Source organism: Myotis lucifugus, unplaced genomic scaffold, assembly GCF_000147115.1.
Source record: "Myotis lucifugus unplaced genomic scaffold, Myoluc2.0 scaffold_113, whole genome shotgun sequence".
Classification (NCBI taxonomy): domain Eukaryota; kingdom Metazoa; phylum Chordata; class Mammalia; order Chiroptera; family Vespertilionidae; genus Myotis; species Myotis lucifugus.
Genome location: NW_005871161.1, coordinates 3,417,096 through 3,433,612, shown reverse-complemented (window position 1 = coordinate 3,433,612; position 16,517 = coordinate 3,417,096). Strand labels below are relative to the sequence as shown.

Below are 16,517 nucleotides of genomic sequence, written 5' to 3'. Positions count from 1 at the left end.
CCATACCCATATTATCAGGAATGACTTCTCTACTTTTTCTCTGTCTTTCTACTTCAAACTTTTTTTTTCTTTTCCCATTCCTGTCTCTTTATTATTACTACCTTATGATTATCGCTGTTGGTTAATAAACTTGTCAATCCTTTCTTCCCCTTACTTTTTGGGGATGTATAGTTTAACAAAATATCTGAGACTGTAAACCTCACTTCATTGAGTATTGGTGTATAGCATTTAACTTATTTTATCTTAATTACTCTTCTAAAATATATATTATATATTATCCATGTCTTAAACACTCTCCTCTTTCCACAACTCTTCTATGTCATGCTGGAGCATTTAAGAAATCTTAAGAAAAATTCGTAAGTCAAGCAGAAGTATGTAACTTTTTTTTTTACCAACTCATGAACATCCAGAACTCTTTTCACGTAAATGACTCTCCAGATCCAAATTTATTTGCGCAGATTTTGCTTTGAAATCTGAAAAGGATTGTGGCAAATATTTCTTAAAAATAGGAAGACTGTCAGCCATTAAAGACAATGATGGGTGTCATAGATGATCATGCATACATCTCCTGCGTGGATGCCTAGGGATTATCTGGGAATGAAATCAATAGTCATGGGGTATGTACATACTCAGAATTTTCTGGTAATGCCAAAGTTTTCCAAGATACTGTGAAATTTAAGGTTGACAGGTCTTTTTTCACAGGTCATATCAATACTTGGTATTATGCTAACTTTTTTAAATGTTTGGTTATTTGGTATGTTTAACCTGTGTCTCATAATAAAGTCAGGTGATTTTTTTCACGATGCCTTACTTGGGATATCTCTAAACAATGAGCCCTGGCTTGGGCATGTCTGTCTTGGGCAAGAATGGCCCTGCAACACTCAGTCTTTGTGAATGTGGTGGTTTCATCATATTGGAATTACACATGATAACAAGAGGTATCAGAGTGACAGAAAGAAAAAGGAGAAGATCTCTGAGGATTACGCCTCTTATTCTCAACCCTTATTCCTTTATAGGGATGTTCTAGGGTTAAAGAAAAGACAGATACACCTCGTGAGAGTATGAACTCTGTATTTTATTGCATGCTATAATTAATTCTCCAAATGAGCCAAGATCTTATATTTATTAGAAAAAAATTTAAGAAGAATAGAATGTTAAACTTTTTCTCTTGACCTAGATCCAAATTTCCATTGACCACCCCAAACCTAGGAGTACTCATAAAAACTGTTTCATGGGAATGTATGTTCGATTAGAATGCTATAAACTAGAAAACAGGAATTTGAAAAGTCAGTACTTTATTTTAAACAGAAAGTGAAGATGTAAGTGTCTCTCTCTTCTGGAAGCACAAAGAAGGAAAAGCCACATTTTACTGCCTGTTTTTCAGCCTTGTGATCAGTGCTCAGCTTGAAACTTAGGAAAGCAGACAATTCTCCTCTCTTTACTGTTTTAGCTGCTGAGAGAGCCACATGTCTCTTATGATAATGTGGCTCTTTTCTACGTTACTTACTTGTTCTTTAACCTCCCTGTGATTATACTCTGATTGTATGTGCTTTTGATCTCGTAATCAGTTCTCATTCAAAATAATTATAAAATAAGTTAAAAATAAAATCATGAGCTTGCAATGATGTACTTGAAATGTCCTTACATATACGTAAGTGATGATTAGAATAAAAAGTGGAATATTAAAATCGTAGCTTTATAGGATTTTAAAATAATGAATCATGTTTTCATGTGTGGCCCGATTAAAGAATAGACTGAGGAGGAAGTTAAAAGTTATTTCTTTAAAAAAAAAAAAGGAAAATAAAAAAAGAAACAATAAACAAACCAGTACTAGAATAAGTGGAGCAATACACTACTTTTTAAAAAATATATATTTTTATTGATCTCAGAGAGGGAGGGAGGGAGAGAGAGAGAGAGAGAGAGAGAGAGAGAGAGAGATGGAAACATCAATGATGAGAGAGAATCATTGATTGGCTGCCTCCTACACGCCCCACACTGGGGACTGAGCCCGCAACCCAGGCATGCGCCCCCGACCAGAATCGAACCCTGGACCCCTCAGTCCGCAGGCCAACGCTCCATCCACTGAGCCACACCAGGTAGGGCACACTACCTATTTTTCATTGTCTTTGTTCACCAATCCCAGCAGTGATAATCCTGTGAAATAGGGAGATTTTCATACCTGTTTTACGTGAAAATTTCATGTAATTGTAGTTGCTATTTAAAAACATTTTTTCAGATGTCAGTGGATGGTTAAAATACTCAGACAAACACATTTTAATTTTACTTTACCATTATTCAAGTGGCTCCAAAGTAGTTACAGTGCGCTTAGTAAATGGTAAATGTTAGAAAAGGCTGTTTTCAGGACTTGTCTTCACGCGGTAAAGGGATGTGCCAGCAGCTCTGGCTGCCACCGATGATTCCTGTGGATGGACTGTTGTCTGGTCATAGTTCCTTATGTCCCTTATGCATCTCTACCTGCCATAATGAGGTGTCTGATAAACAAGTGTGGTTTTGAAATAAGGCTTCTTCATCTAAATCACTGAGTGACTTTCTAGTAGGCATCAGGTGGACAATACAGTGCCCCAGAGGGCCAGGAGTAAATACACTGGAAGGCATATGTCAGATTGCAAATCAAGGCAAATACACTGGGACACGTGCATATTGCAGGGCAACCATGACTCTCTTAAGAACATTTTTACGTGTTTACTCTTAAGAAGGGGCCATGGAAATCATCTTGCCCCACCTCCCACCCAATTAAGAAATATTGGCCTGGTATGACTCACTTGCTTGAGCATCGCTCCACCCACTGAAAGGCCGCCGGTTTGATTCCTGGTCGGGCCATATGCCTAGGTTGCTGTCTTTATCCCCGGTTGGGATGTTGGGTGTGTGCAGGAGGCAGCCAATCAATGTGTCTCTCACATCGGTGTTTCTCTCTCTCTCTCTCTCCCTCTGCCTTCCTCTCTCTCTAAAATCAATAGAAACATATTTTTAAAAAACCCCAACATATTCTCTAAAAGAGAGAAATATCTCCTGCGAGGTTTCCTGCTGGAAGGTTCTCAATGTCAAGAAAACCACTGCTTCATTTTGCAGCAACTGAACATTTGACAGTATTAGGAATTCTGCTTCTAATGAACAAAACTCTCTTATATCTCTCATTCATTTGTGCCAGTTCTTTCTTGGGAAAAACAAATCATAATTTATTTCCTTCTTTACTTGGCAATTCCTCAAATATATAAAGGCAAGTATCATATGTCACCATTCTTTTTTTTTATAGTAATAGCACTGGTTTTTTCCTCTGGTCCTTATTGGGATGTCATCCCAGTCTTTCTCATCCTGATCACTCACTATCTCTAGATGTTGAAGCTCTTTAGAAAAGTAGAGTATTAGTTATACCTGTAAGCTTTTGTTACTGACATTACCACAATCTCGAGTATCTTAAAGATTCATGCATGAATTTACTGATTGTATACTATCTATCTATATATGGAAAACACTCATTGATGTTGTATTTATTATGATGATTAATCAAAGTTTATGATTTCTCATTAATATTATATACTATTAGCAGTAGCAAAACATTCAAAGTTTAAATGTGTATTTTCATCTAAATACACTTACGAGTTAGAAATCCTAGTTCTTGTATTGATTGCACCAATTACAAAATACTTAATGTGAGGCAAGCAACGCATACTAAAGCCAGTTGGGCAAAAGTTTAAAAGGTTCTTAAATTTTCCAAGATTGAGATTCTTACTAGGTAATCAGAAGATTCAAATAATATGTTTCTGCATTAAAATACCATAGTTTATAACCCCCACTTTTGAGGAGTATGCCCTACAATGGAAATGCAAATAAAATATTGAGGATATTAGGAACTTAATAAAAATTATGAGGGTACTAAAGATATGTTTTCTTTTTAAATATTGTTTCTTAATGTATATAGTGACTTTCTTTCAGAGTGTAGAGTAAAAATAGGAAAGAGGTATAACATTATTATGAAGACACCTAAAAAAACATAACTCCAACCAAATGATCAAAGGTGAACTCAAAATTTAGTCATGTTGACAGTATCTTAATATGATATAGTAAAAATATTACTTTACCCCTGTAGGCTTCCTCCTACATTTCATAACCTTTGTTGTGCTATGAGAAAAGCATCAAAAAAAATTCCAATTGATGAAGATACTACAAAATACCTGACCAATAAGTCTCAAAATTGATGTCATGAAAAACAAGGAAAGTCAGAAATTTTCAAAACCAAGAGTAGCCTAAGAAGACATGGTGACTAAATGAAACATGGTATCCTGGATGAGATTCTGGAACTGAAAAGGATATTATTTAAAAACGAAAGAAATCTTAATAAAGCATGGATTTAGTTAATAAAAATGCAGTGCTTTGCTATTGGTTCATTCATTTTAACAAATCTTCCATGGTAATTAAATATAAGATGATAATAATAGGAGAAACTGGGTATATGTTATATGGGAATTGCTATTTTTGGAACATTTCTGTAAATCTACAACTTTTAAAATAAAAAATTTATTTAAAATATACATAAGTGTGTATATATGTGTATGTAATCTAAAAGCATGTATATATATATATACATATATATTTACCTTATATAGTTACATTAATGCCAGATATGGACATATTTTTTTAAAATATAATTTTATTGATTTCAGAGAGGAAGGGAGAGGAAGAGAGAGATAGAAACATCAATAATGAGAGGGAATCATTGATTGGCTGCCTCCTGCACACCCTCTACTGGGGATCAAGCCCACAACCCGGGCATGTGCCCTTGACCAGAATCGAACCTGGGACCCTTCAGTCCGCAGGCTGACGCTCTATACACTGAGCCAAACTGGCTAGGGCCAGATATGGACATATTTTTAGATCATTGTCAGCTCCCTGATTTATTGATATACTGATTCAATAAATATTTTTGAGGGCCTACAGTGTCAATTTGGTATGAGTCAGCACTATAATTTTAAGCAAAAATGGATAGTTTTTCCCCTCATGGAACCAATAGTCTAGTGAGGAAGGGAGACATTAATTAAATGATCACACAAGTAAATGTGAAATTACAACTTTTATAGATAACATAAAGAAGTGTTATGAGGGGCTATATCTGTACCTACTCAGAAATGTAAGGACAGTTTCCTCAAGTTGATATATAAACAATGAGTAAAACAGTTTAATTGGTGGCAGAAGACATGTATATAGAGGTAGCAGATCTCTACAAGAGAAAAATTAACAGACTTAATCACAATAACGAATCTCATTTGATATAAAAATTGCCACTGATTGTGGGTAAAAAAAATATTTCGATAAGTAGTAAGCTTTTATTTTTATTTATTTTTTATTAAATCTTTATTGTTCAGATTATTACATTTGTTCCCCCCATAACTCCCCTCCTTCCAGTTCCCACCCCACCCTCCGCCCTCACTCCCCACCCACTGTCCTCATCCATAGGTGCATGATTTTTGTCCAGTCTCTTCCCGCATCTCCCACTCCCCTTTCCCCCCCAAGAATAGTCAGTCCATTCTCTTTCTATGCCCCTGATTCTATTATAATCACCAGTTTATTCTGTTCATCAGATTATTTATTCACTTGATTTTTAGATTCACTTATTGATAGATGTGTATTTGTTGTTCATAATTTGTATCTTTACCTTTTTCTTCTTCCTCTTAAAGGATACCTTTCAGCATTTCATATAATACTGGTTTGGTGGTGATGAACTCCTTTGGCTTTTTCTTATCTGGCCTTCACTTCTGAATGATAGCTTTGCTGGATAAAGTAGTCTTGGTTGTAGGTTCTTGGTATTTATCACTTTGAATATTTCTTGCCACTCCCTTCTGGCCTGCAAAGTTTCTGTTGAGAAATCAGCTGACAGTCGTATGGGTACTCCCTTGTAGGTAACTGATTTACTTTCTCTTGCTGCTTTTAGGATTCTCTCTTTGTCTTTTGCTCTTGGCATTTTAATTATGATGTGTCTTGGTGTGGTCCTCTTTGAATTCCTTTTGTTTGGGCTTCTCTGCACTTCCTAGACTTGTAAGTCTATTTCTTTCACCAGGAAGGGGAAGTTTTCTGTCATTATTTCTTCAAATAGGTTTTCAATATCTTGCTCTCTCTCATCTTCTGGCACCCTTATAATTCTGATGTTGGTACGCTTGAAGCTGTCTCAGAGGCTCCTTACACTATCTTCGTATTTTCGGATTCTTTTTTCATTTTGCTTTTCTGGTTGGGTGTTTTTTGCTTCTTTGCATTTCAAATCTTTGACTTGATTCTTGCGCTCCTCTGGTCTGCTGTTGGGAGTCTGTATAATATTCTTTATTTCAGTCCATGTATGCTTAATTTCTAGTTGGTTCTTTATCACAACATCAAGGGTCTCATTAGATTTCTTGTAGATCTCAGTAAGTTTATCAGCGGCTTCTAGATAGTTCTTGAGAGACCTTAAAAGTATGGTTCTGAACTCAATATCCTCCATTGACAGTTTTGTCCTGTTTCTTTGTCTCCGCATTTTTTATGCTTTCTTGGTGCATAAGAGAAACCCTAAGGACTACTGGAGAAATAATTGGTTTTGTCCTCAACCGACAAGTATTCTGGATGGCGGCATTTGCTGGCTTTCCTTCAATTGTTCTGTGAAGCCACCAAGGACCCATCTTGTATCTGTTCACATTATTGCCCGCCACTACCCTTAGAGTGTTGGCTTTCACCTGATGTTTGCCACCTCATGGCCACCCAGGGGCTACAACACTTTTGAACATCACATCAGTGTTAAGAACAAGAAAGAAAGTGAATAAGAATAAGTAGCATCACCTACATCTCTTCCCTTTTATCAAACTAAGATAAAGGACTAAATAATGAGAAGTGTCTCATTCTTCTGAGCTCAGTCCCGTGACAATCCCAGCAGGAGGGGACCCAGGGCAGTAAAGTGGCTAGTCTTTACCTTCTGTAGTGTTTATAGCAGGATATAATCAAGAAAAGAAGGTTGCAAATAGCTTTTGATTCAGATAACCAAAAATGTCTACCACACGGCTTGATACTAAAGACGTATTAATCCTAAAGAAAATGCATAGATAATACCCTCTGTGATTTTTATGGGATCATCATAGTCCCTCAGGATTTACACACATACACACAACACACATTTAATCAGTCCTTTGAGTTTAGTCAGCAAATATTTCATCTATCTTCCTATATTTTACTCATTTATCTTCAGAAGTGAAAAATATTTAATCCATGGAGATCTGAAACAAGAGATGGCAAAGACTTGCAAGTGGAACAAATGGATTATTTTTTCCATGACGTGCTGGTTGTGAAAAACTAAAGAAAAAATTTCTATTGTATCTGCCACGTTGAAAAGACTTGATACATCTTGCAGTTCAATTGAAAGTCATGAAAAAATAATACCTAGCAGAAAGGAGATTTATGGGAAATAAATGAAGGCCTGTGGTTAGAGGTTGCAGAATGTGTTTCTGACAGACATGCGTGTCATTGCAGTAGATTTTTTTTCTTTTATCGCTGCTGACATTTCTGAGTCCTTATATCTGCTTCTTAAGGCGAGCATGTTGTTCATTTCTGCATTGTTTTTCCTCAGACACAAAAATATGAATGTGAGACATGCGGTTGTCAACCAAAAATGGGTAACGGAGTGAAATCAAACAGCTGCAGTCCGTTACTTACGTCATGATAAAAGGAAGGGAATGTTTGGGAATTAGATGCATATTTGGACAATCATAGGTTTGTGATTTACACAATTAGAGTTTATTTTTGGCGGTTTACGTCAGGAAGCATTTCAACAAAATAACTAACCTACTTTATCTCTTGGAAAACTACTCACTGAAAGTTAAATGATGTTTGAACATTTTCTTGATATTGGAAAATATTAGCTGGTTTTCATTTGCACAACCTAAAACATCTGCTTTGATATTAACTGAATGATGCAGTCATCATAAAATGAGGCAGTTTTTAAATTATAATAAGCCTTTAAATCTTTTTATTTGTCTGTTGGTTTTTAATCCTCACCCAAGGATATTTTTCCATTGATTTTACAGAGAGTGGAAGAGAGAGAAAGACAGGGAGAAACATTGATGTGAGAGAAACACATCGATCGGTTGCCTCCTGCACACGCCCTGACCAGGGCCCAGGCAAAGAGCCTGCAACCCAAGTACATGCCCTTTGACTGGAATCGAACCTGGGACCCTTTGGTCCGCAGGCCGACGCTCTATCCACTGAGCCAACCCGGCTAGGGCTAAATGAGGCAGTTTTATGGGACACAATTCACATGCCACCCTTGATCCAATTGGGTTTTGCTTGCCTCCTGCATCCCTCTCTTCCCATTAGACCTCATTCTTTCTTTCTGGCCAGTTCTTCATGTTCCCCAGTCTCAAAGCTACAGAAACTGTGCAAAAAGCATAATTCCACCAAGTATTCAATACAGACTTTTTCTTTGGTTGGTAACAAATGTTTAGGGGCCTGCTCTTTCTGTCTACATCTCTGCACTATCCTCATTGTAGCTGATGACACCTGTAGTTTTAGCTATTTCCTTAGCTGATTCCTCACCAGACCAAAACAATTTTGAAGTGATTATTGCAATGTAAGAGGGACATGTTTTTTTCCCTTGCTGAAATCACATAAATCTTCTCATTTTTTTTCTTTTATATTTTAAAAGAGAAATATCTTGCCAATAAGTCTGGTCTTATGATGGGCCATTTGATGATTCTCCAACTTTGTCCACAGTATTCATTAATTTCCCATGACCTACAACTTTAAAAGGAAAAAATAAAATAATTCAATTAAACAACTTATAAATGAAAATAGTCTTCATTAATCTGATATAAGATTATACCATACAGAATTAGCATTTTGTGTTTCTCTTAGAAAAGCAATGAAAAATTATAATTAGTTTTAACTAATACAAATTCTGAACAATGACTGTGTAGCCTAAGGTCCTTTATCTAAGTCTCATATTCATTTTCATTCAGTTTTTAGAGCATTTTACATAACTTAGAACAGAAGGAATTCTTGTTTTGAGGATTTATTTTAAATTCTAATAAAATGTCACTTACTAAATTGTCTGAAAGTCAATGTTATGCTTTATGTGGGATTCTGACTAAAAATATCTTGACACATTTTCTTTATCCTTTAGCGTTTAAATTACTCCATTTCCCCTGTTCCCGAGTGTTAAAGCAAATTGGAAATAATATGATTTCAAAGTGAAAATATAAACTACAGAATATTACTCTTTTGTTCTTGGTAGATAATTATTTAACAGTGTGTGGAAGCATAGGCATTTGGTTTTTCATAAACAAAAAAAATTAGATGGCAAGCTTTTTCAAAGTCAACAAAGCCTCCTTTTTCTTTTTTGTATGAATTACTGCACAAATGATGTTTGCTTCTCTCAAGTGGTACCATAATGTTCATTAACATTTTTCATATGAAATTTGAAAAAATTTTGATAGTAAAAATTCTTTTCCTTTCATAATTGCTGTTTTAGATGCAATGACTTAATTGTGTCAATGTATATTTACTCACTAAATATTGATTCTCAGAAAATTTAGGCAATCTTGTGTCACCTTTGTTGTTCTTACTTTTACTATTTATTTATCATTGCAGATTAAAAAAATCAACAGAAACTTTCCTGTAAACCAGCAGGTAAGATGGAGAAATACTTGAAAAGTCAAATTATATCTTTCTTTCATTGTTTTTATTATAGAAGATAATCTGGATTAAATTTAATTTTATGTGGAAATAATGTGTACTATTATTAACTATATTCAGGAAAATAAATAGTTTATTAGATTTCTTTCATATCATGTGATATATCTACTTATCTAATCACATTAAAAGCAGTCTGTAATACTATCAACAATAAAAAGTATATTAAAAAACTTTTCAAGTAAACTAAGTGAACACTATTTTTTACACAAATTATATTTATTTAAATACAATGTCAAAGAACACGGAGAGCAATTTACATGAAATAGTTTTACTGTATCAACATTTAGTACTTTACATAAATAATCTAAATGTTAAAGAGGATTTTCACGATTTGCTGACTGTATTTAAAATGAGTCTAAATTAATGCATAGAATAAAAATAATGTCTGATTAATCAAGCAAATAATTTAGTTGACTTATAAGACTAATAATTGATTATAGACCAAAGTAAGTTGATTATAGAAAATAATAACAGATTCCCTTTACCATTTTATTATGCTAGAATTAAGCTTTGTATTACTTTCCTAAGCATACTAAAAACATTAATTCAAGTAAGAAAAGTAAGTGAAAGCTCAGTGTTTTGACTCATGTCATTGGTATATCGTTTGAGCTCATGTCTTCTGCGTGCACTCTTCCTTCCTTGCGAAGTTGTGTTGTCTTAGTAACTGGGTTCCAGGTTCTACTTCCTCCCTCTCTTTCCCCCATGGTCCCAGTTCCTGACTACCTAGCTTCCTTCTGTCTTATCACTTCTGCCTAATTCTCTTCCTCCAGATAGAGATATGGGGAACTTTCCGTCTGTTAAGTCTGTTCCCAAATGCCCCCTCTGTGAGACCTTACACAATCTCATCTAGAACATCAGACTCTGCAAAACTCTGTATCTCCCCTTCCCTGTGCTCTTTAAAAAACAACAACCTGTTTTCTTGGGACCGCTTATTCTTTCTTATAGCCTATATTCTACTTCTTTCTTTTGAAATGCACAGTCACTCAAAGTGGAATCTAAAGTACATTATTGCATTGTATTTAATTCACTGCTATATCCCCAATGAGTATAACATTAGGGATATAGCAGTCCCGATGTCATCTTGTGTATGTGAGAAGGAAAAATGTTCAGGTTACCAGTCATCTGGAAATGTTGCCTTTATATGCAGAGAGCTGGGATGCCATTATATCTGAGAGAGCTCTTTGCCGAGCAACAACCGAAATCTTTAGTGTTACTCTTTAATTGTGAGTCAGGATGGCCTAGGGCCATTTTATTTGTCAGAGTAATGCATCTCAGACGAACAGTGTTTTCCAGACAGCACCGACCCATGTTGCTGGACAATAGCCATCCTACTTCCTGTTAACACACTTGGCCCCTGCTGCCAAGTCGACCTGCTTTTATGCGCTGCCCGTGGTGCCTCTTCTTTCTGTCCTGATTGCCGGTCTCCAGAATTCCCTGGCACAGTCCCAAGCTGCTTCGTTTCTGCGTCTTGAGAGAAAGCCTTTAGGGCCAAGCCTCGGTGGAGACAAATCAGAGTGATTGCCGTGGTCCCCCCGTGGAGGGCTTTGTGCTGCTGCAGTGGCTGGCTCAGCAGTGGTTTTCGGGGAAGCAGCTGGCAGGAGGGAAAGGAGAGAGTTTTCTACAGCTGAACACAAATGACAATAGGCTCAGCTGTCAACGCATCACCACCATATGCCCTCTACCAACAGTGAAGAGCACTTTCTGCTTGTTTCAGAGCACTGGGGGTACGTTCAGCTCACTTTGTAACTTCTCTTCCGTGTTTAGCTCTCCTTCAAATTCACTTTAGTATGATTTCTCTTAGAGAAGTATTAACGAAGCAAAAGTCTTGAAACCGCCCACCTTCCCCTCAAAAAAAAAAATCACCTGATGAAACATTTGATCAAATAGTGGGTGACTGACATTACAACACCATGGGTTCGGGCAGAGAAGAAATTTCCCCCGAAAGGACTGAAGGAGTGGTTTTGATTGCTTTACCCAGGAAAAGGAAGCAGGCTGGCCTCCTGGTTTGAGAGGGAGAGTGAACTTGATGCCAAGTAATGTCGAAGGCTGCAATGAGACATAGTCTGGCCTGTTACTTGAGCTGAATGGCCCCACCTTGTGGGAGTGGTGTCGACTGAAAGCAAAGACAATGGAAGGAGAAAAAGGAATGCATTCACATTAGAAAGTGGGTGAGCCGATCCACAGTAAGGCTTCTCAGACTCCAGGAGGTAATGGAGTGGATACTGTGGAAAACACCTGCGAGGTACACTGTGGTAGCAGGGACCACCTCGTGTCACCTACAGATGTGTAGAGGCATGGTTTTGTCAGAAACTTCTGGGAGCTTTATCAAAAGCAGACAGATGGATTTGTTAGATGCTGTTGAGGTCGCTGTGTAAAAGAATAAGAGGCCAGGTGAAACATAAAGATGATGGTGATTTGGGGGATATCACATCTCCTCTCCCTTGATTTAGGGACTTGAGATTAATTCTGAAATTCTGCAAGGTGAGGAGTGCTGTGAGATGAGAGTAACACTAAATCAGAACTCCTTGGTAAATATATATATATTCACTGGCACATACACACACACACACACACACACACACACACACACAACAGAGGCCCAACGTGCACGCAATCATGCGCTCGTAGCTCACTGCCCCGCCCTCCGCCACTCATAGCTCTCCACCACTAGTAGCTTGTGCCCTGCCCCACCTGTCACGAGAGCCTCTGCTCGTTTGTTCGAGATGGAGTTATGGCATGACGGCCACGGGCCTTTTATGTAAGATATATATATATATATATATATATATATATATATATATATATATATATATATGTGTAAGATATATTATATATATATAATTTTAGTCTTTTGCCTCTTATAGGCATTTTAGATTTCTGTGGCCTTGAGAAACAGCTGTTACTCCAAGATGCTTTTAGTTGTAACATGTAAAATTCTACTAATTATCTGTGTATACAAACACATGCCTGCCCATAAACACAGACGCGTGTGCACGCACGCACACACACACACACACACACACACACACACACACATATATCAAGAGGTAGAAAAATGGTCTTGTTAGTATGGAGCTGCAATTGATTTTTATGCAGATTTTGTATACAGTGACTGTTAAATTCACTTAATTCCATGCTCCTCTTTTCAGCTGTATGTAAACTTCTGGCAAATCCTTACATTGCGCTACAGTTTCATTTCTAGATATATGTTTTATTATTTCACAATTTCCAGTTATCTGCTATGATGTATGGACTAGTCGTCTAAATTTTGAACATATATTGAGTAAAGTAGTAGTTTTAATGTTTGGTTGATATATCCAAGATCTGAATCTCTTATGTGTGTGTTCCTCCCCCTTTGTCTGTTTTATTCCTTGGTTTTCTGAATTGTATTTATTTTTGTCCCCTTGTATGGCTTCTAAATAATGGTTAAAGAGTAGACATTGTACATAAAAGTCACAGACATAACTTGAGGATGGGAATGATGTTATCTTGCTCCAGAGAGGACTTACTTTTATTTTAGGCAAAATAAAATCAGAAGTACAATTTAGCCCTGACTGGTTTGGCTCAATGGATAGAGTGTAAGCCTGTGGACTGAAGGGTCCCAAGTTCGATACTGGTCAAGGGCACATGCCCAGGTTGCAAGCTCGATCTCCAGTGGGGCGCTTGCAGAGAATCAGTGATTCTCTTTCATCGTTGATGTTTCTCTCTCCCTCTCGCTCTCCCTTCCACACAATGCAGTGTACAGATGATGTGTTGTGTACCTGAACACTGTAATTTTGTTAACCAGTGTCACCTCAATAAAAATTCATAAATCATGAATCATTTCAAGGTTGACATTTTCTGAATCATCTAGATTTGAGCTCTTGTTCCTGTAAGAGCTAAATGACACCTGCCTCAACACTGCAGTTAGGAAGCAGGCACCTGTGACCTGAAACCCAGACTGTTCCCTAAGGCTCACCCATGTGACTTTACCTTATGCCCTAAAACCAAGGCTGAAAAAAGCATCTCAATCTTTTATGGCCACTTCTGTATTAGAAAGTGCCCCTCTGGCAAAAGCTAATCCACATTTGGACTCACTTTTATCAACCACCATATTACTATGAATTTTTTTCCTGGTAACGCTTTATTTAATATGTTGTAAAATATCTAGTGTTTTAAGCACATTTGAAAAATAACATTTTTATTGTTTTCTGGCATGACTTCAGTAAAAGTGTTGTCTGATGACATAATATACAACAACTGGAAGTAGAAAATAATTATCTCCTTTTATTTTATCTCAATTATTCTGACAAATTATACTAGTCTCCTATAGTTAACCTAATCATTTTCAGCTAGTAAACGTTATTGCTCTTTTACTCTTTAAATTTATTTTTTTTAATTTATTTTTCAATTACATTTTAAATTTATTTTTCAATTACAGTTAATATACACAATATTATATTAGTTTCAGGTATACAACATAGTGATAAAACATTTATTGCTTTATGAACTGATCTTCTTGATCTTCACTGGTTAATAATAATATTAGAACAACCAGCTATAGTAATTGGTTATTTTCTAATTGCTTATATGGCCAGGTAGATACTTAATCAAATAACATCATAGTTTTAAAAGGGTAAAAAAAAAGTCTTGGAGCAGGAAAGAACATTCTGCCAACACTAAAACCAAAGTAAGTTACATGATGTGGAAAATATACTCTCCAGGTACCTCTATCATGTAGGCTGTGGTAAGAGGTAAGTAAAATGGCCTATCGATATGTTTTCAAGAATGTGAAATATTCACTTAATAAATGTGTATGTACATGCTTCACCTTTACCTCAATTAAATGATGAGAAGAGGAGTAACCATTTAACTTTTTTTTTTTTGGAAATTGATCCACTTACATTTAAGAGCTAGAAGCAAAAGAGTTGTTGTCAGTGCCATTGATATATGGATAATGCTTGAACAGTGTTTAGTCATCTTAGACAAGTGACTAAACCAAGAATGACACAGGGGGGATGCGGTACACCACACTAGTGGTGATAACATCAGTTATCTCTCTGATTTATCTCATTACCCACTTGATTATTTTCTCCTGGGATCACTTTCCCAGATAGTAAAATGGAACTAACTGGTAAACAGATGGCATAAGTCAATGAATTCCATTACAAACACATATTTTCACAGTATGAATGGTAGAAAGTGAGAGATATAATGCATGTCAAGTTGGGTTACGTAAACAAACACTTGCAAATCCTTGTTAGTGGTTTACATATACTTATTGAAGGCAAATCTGGTTCATGAAATTTTGCATCAATTAATTTGATAATTTTATTAGAGCATTAAGATGCCTTACCTAGAGGTAAAAATGCACATAATACCTCTAATCTGAGGCTTTTTCTGCAGTAATTACGTTCCGTTTCCTTGCAGATCGTCTACATGGGTTGGTGTGAGGCCCGGGAGCAGGACCCCCTTCAGGACTCGGTGTACTCTCCAATCTTTCTAGCCCTGAGGGGCTCATGTCTTTACAAGTTTCTGGCACCTCCAGTAAGTGTTTTTGTCCAATACTTATTTTCCTATATGATCACAGCAGAGTGACATTGACTTAACAATAAAAATAGCATGTGGCCAATATTTTTTTGAAAATCAGCTACAGAACAAAAATAGAAAATAGTCCAAATTTTTTGTGTGTATATTTTGCTAAATATATATATTCTGTAAATATATATATTCTGTCATTAAACATTACCTTATAACCCTTGAGAAATCTAGAAATCTTTTCTATTTAGGCATTTATGACAGGCAAGATATGTTTATGTGGCACAAGTCTGTCTACATCAAATCAACAGTATTTTTTATATCCTATATGCTAGTCATTGGGCGTTTTATTAAATATGTATTGGTATCTATTGCACCTAATATCTTGCTTTTGAAACAGATACCTTCCATAATTGTCATTCTCAATAAATATTTATTGAATATAAATATCAAATGTCAGACCACTTACAGGTCTAATAATGGGTAGGGCCTTGGAATTATCAAGTCTGACTTACTGCTATTTTGAATGTCTCTGTGTATACAAAGTTCACAGGAAGGCAGGTAAAAAACCATTAATATGTATATATTTTACTATAGTACTACTCTGAATAATTTCTTATGGTTGGAAATATAGGTGTAAGGTTTACACTTCAGTAAGTGAAACAATTTCACTGTCGTGTTTGATACCTTCATAATTTTCTAAGGTGTTCACATCTTGGAATGACTACCAATATAAATTATGTCTTTTTAAAAAATTCAACTCAATGTTGCTATCTGGTATTCTTCTTTGTAGGTAAGGAGTGGTAAACTTTAAAAAAAATGGTGTGTGAAATATAAATACTTATTATTGACTAGAGGCCCAGTGCACAAAATCGTGCATGGGTGGGTGTTGTCCGGGCCAGCGGGGGGGGGAGTGGCGGGGGGGGGGGGCTGCAGGTGGTTGGCTGGCCGGACACATCCCCGATTGGTGTGTTGGGGGCCGATCAGAGGCCATGCTGGCCTGGGTGGGGCAGGGGGCAATCGGGGCCTGGATCAGTCTGGTTGGCTGCTGCACTGTGCATCATAGCCACTGGTCATTCTGATTGTTCCACCATTCTGGTCACTGGGCTTTTATATATATAGATATGTAAAGAATACACAATACTTAAAATATGTAAAGCTATTGGGCACGTTGAGATTGTTGCATGTAACATGAGATGTTTGCTGAAAGAGGAAAAAATAGTAATAAAGCTTAGAAGAGAGGAAACCACAGCATTCTGCATGAACCTCGATGAGCG

At 36.5% G+C, this 16,517-nt stretch overlaps 1 protein-coding gene across 1 annotated transcript in view; it reads left to right on the top strand.

Moving 5' to 3' along the window:
- SNTG1 (syntrophin gamma 1) overlaps positions 1-16,517 on the top strand; it is a 74,314-nt gene that overhangs the window by 49,328 nt on the left and 8,469 nt on the right. The window contains exons 13-14 of the mRNA XM_023757776.1: positions 9,619-9,657; positions 15,133-15,249. Of these exons, the coding sequence (XP_023613544.1) occupies positions 9,619-9,657; positions 15,133-15,249 (156 nt within the window). The remainder of the gene's footprint in view (positions 1-9,618; positions 9,658-15,132; positions 15,250-16,517) is intronic.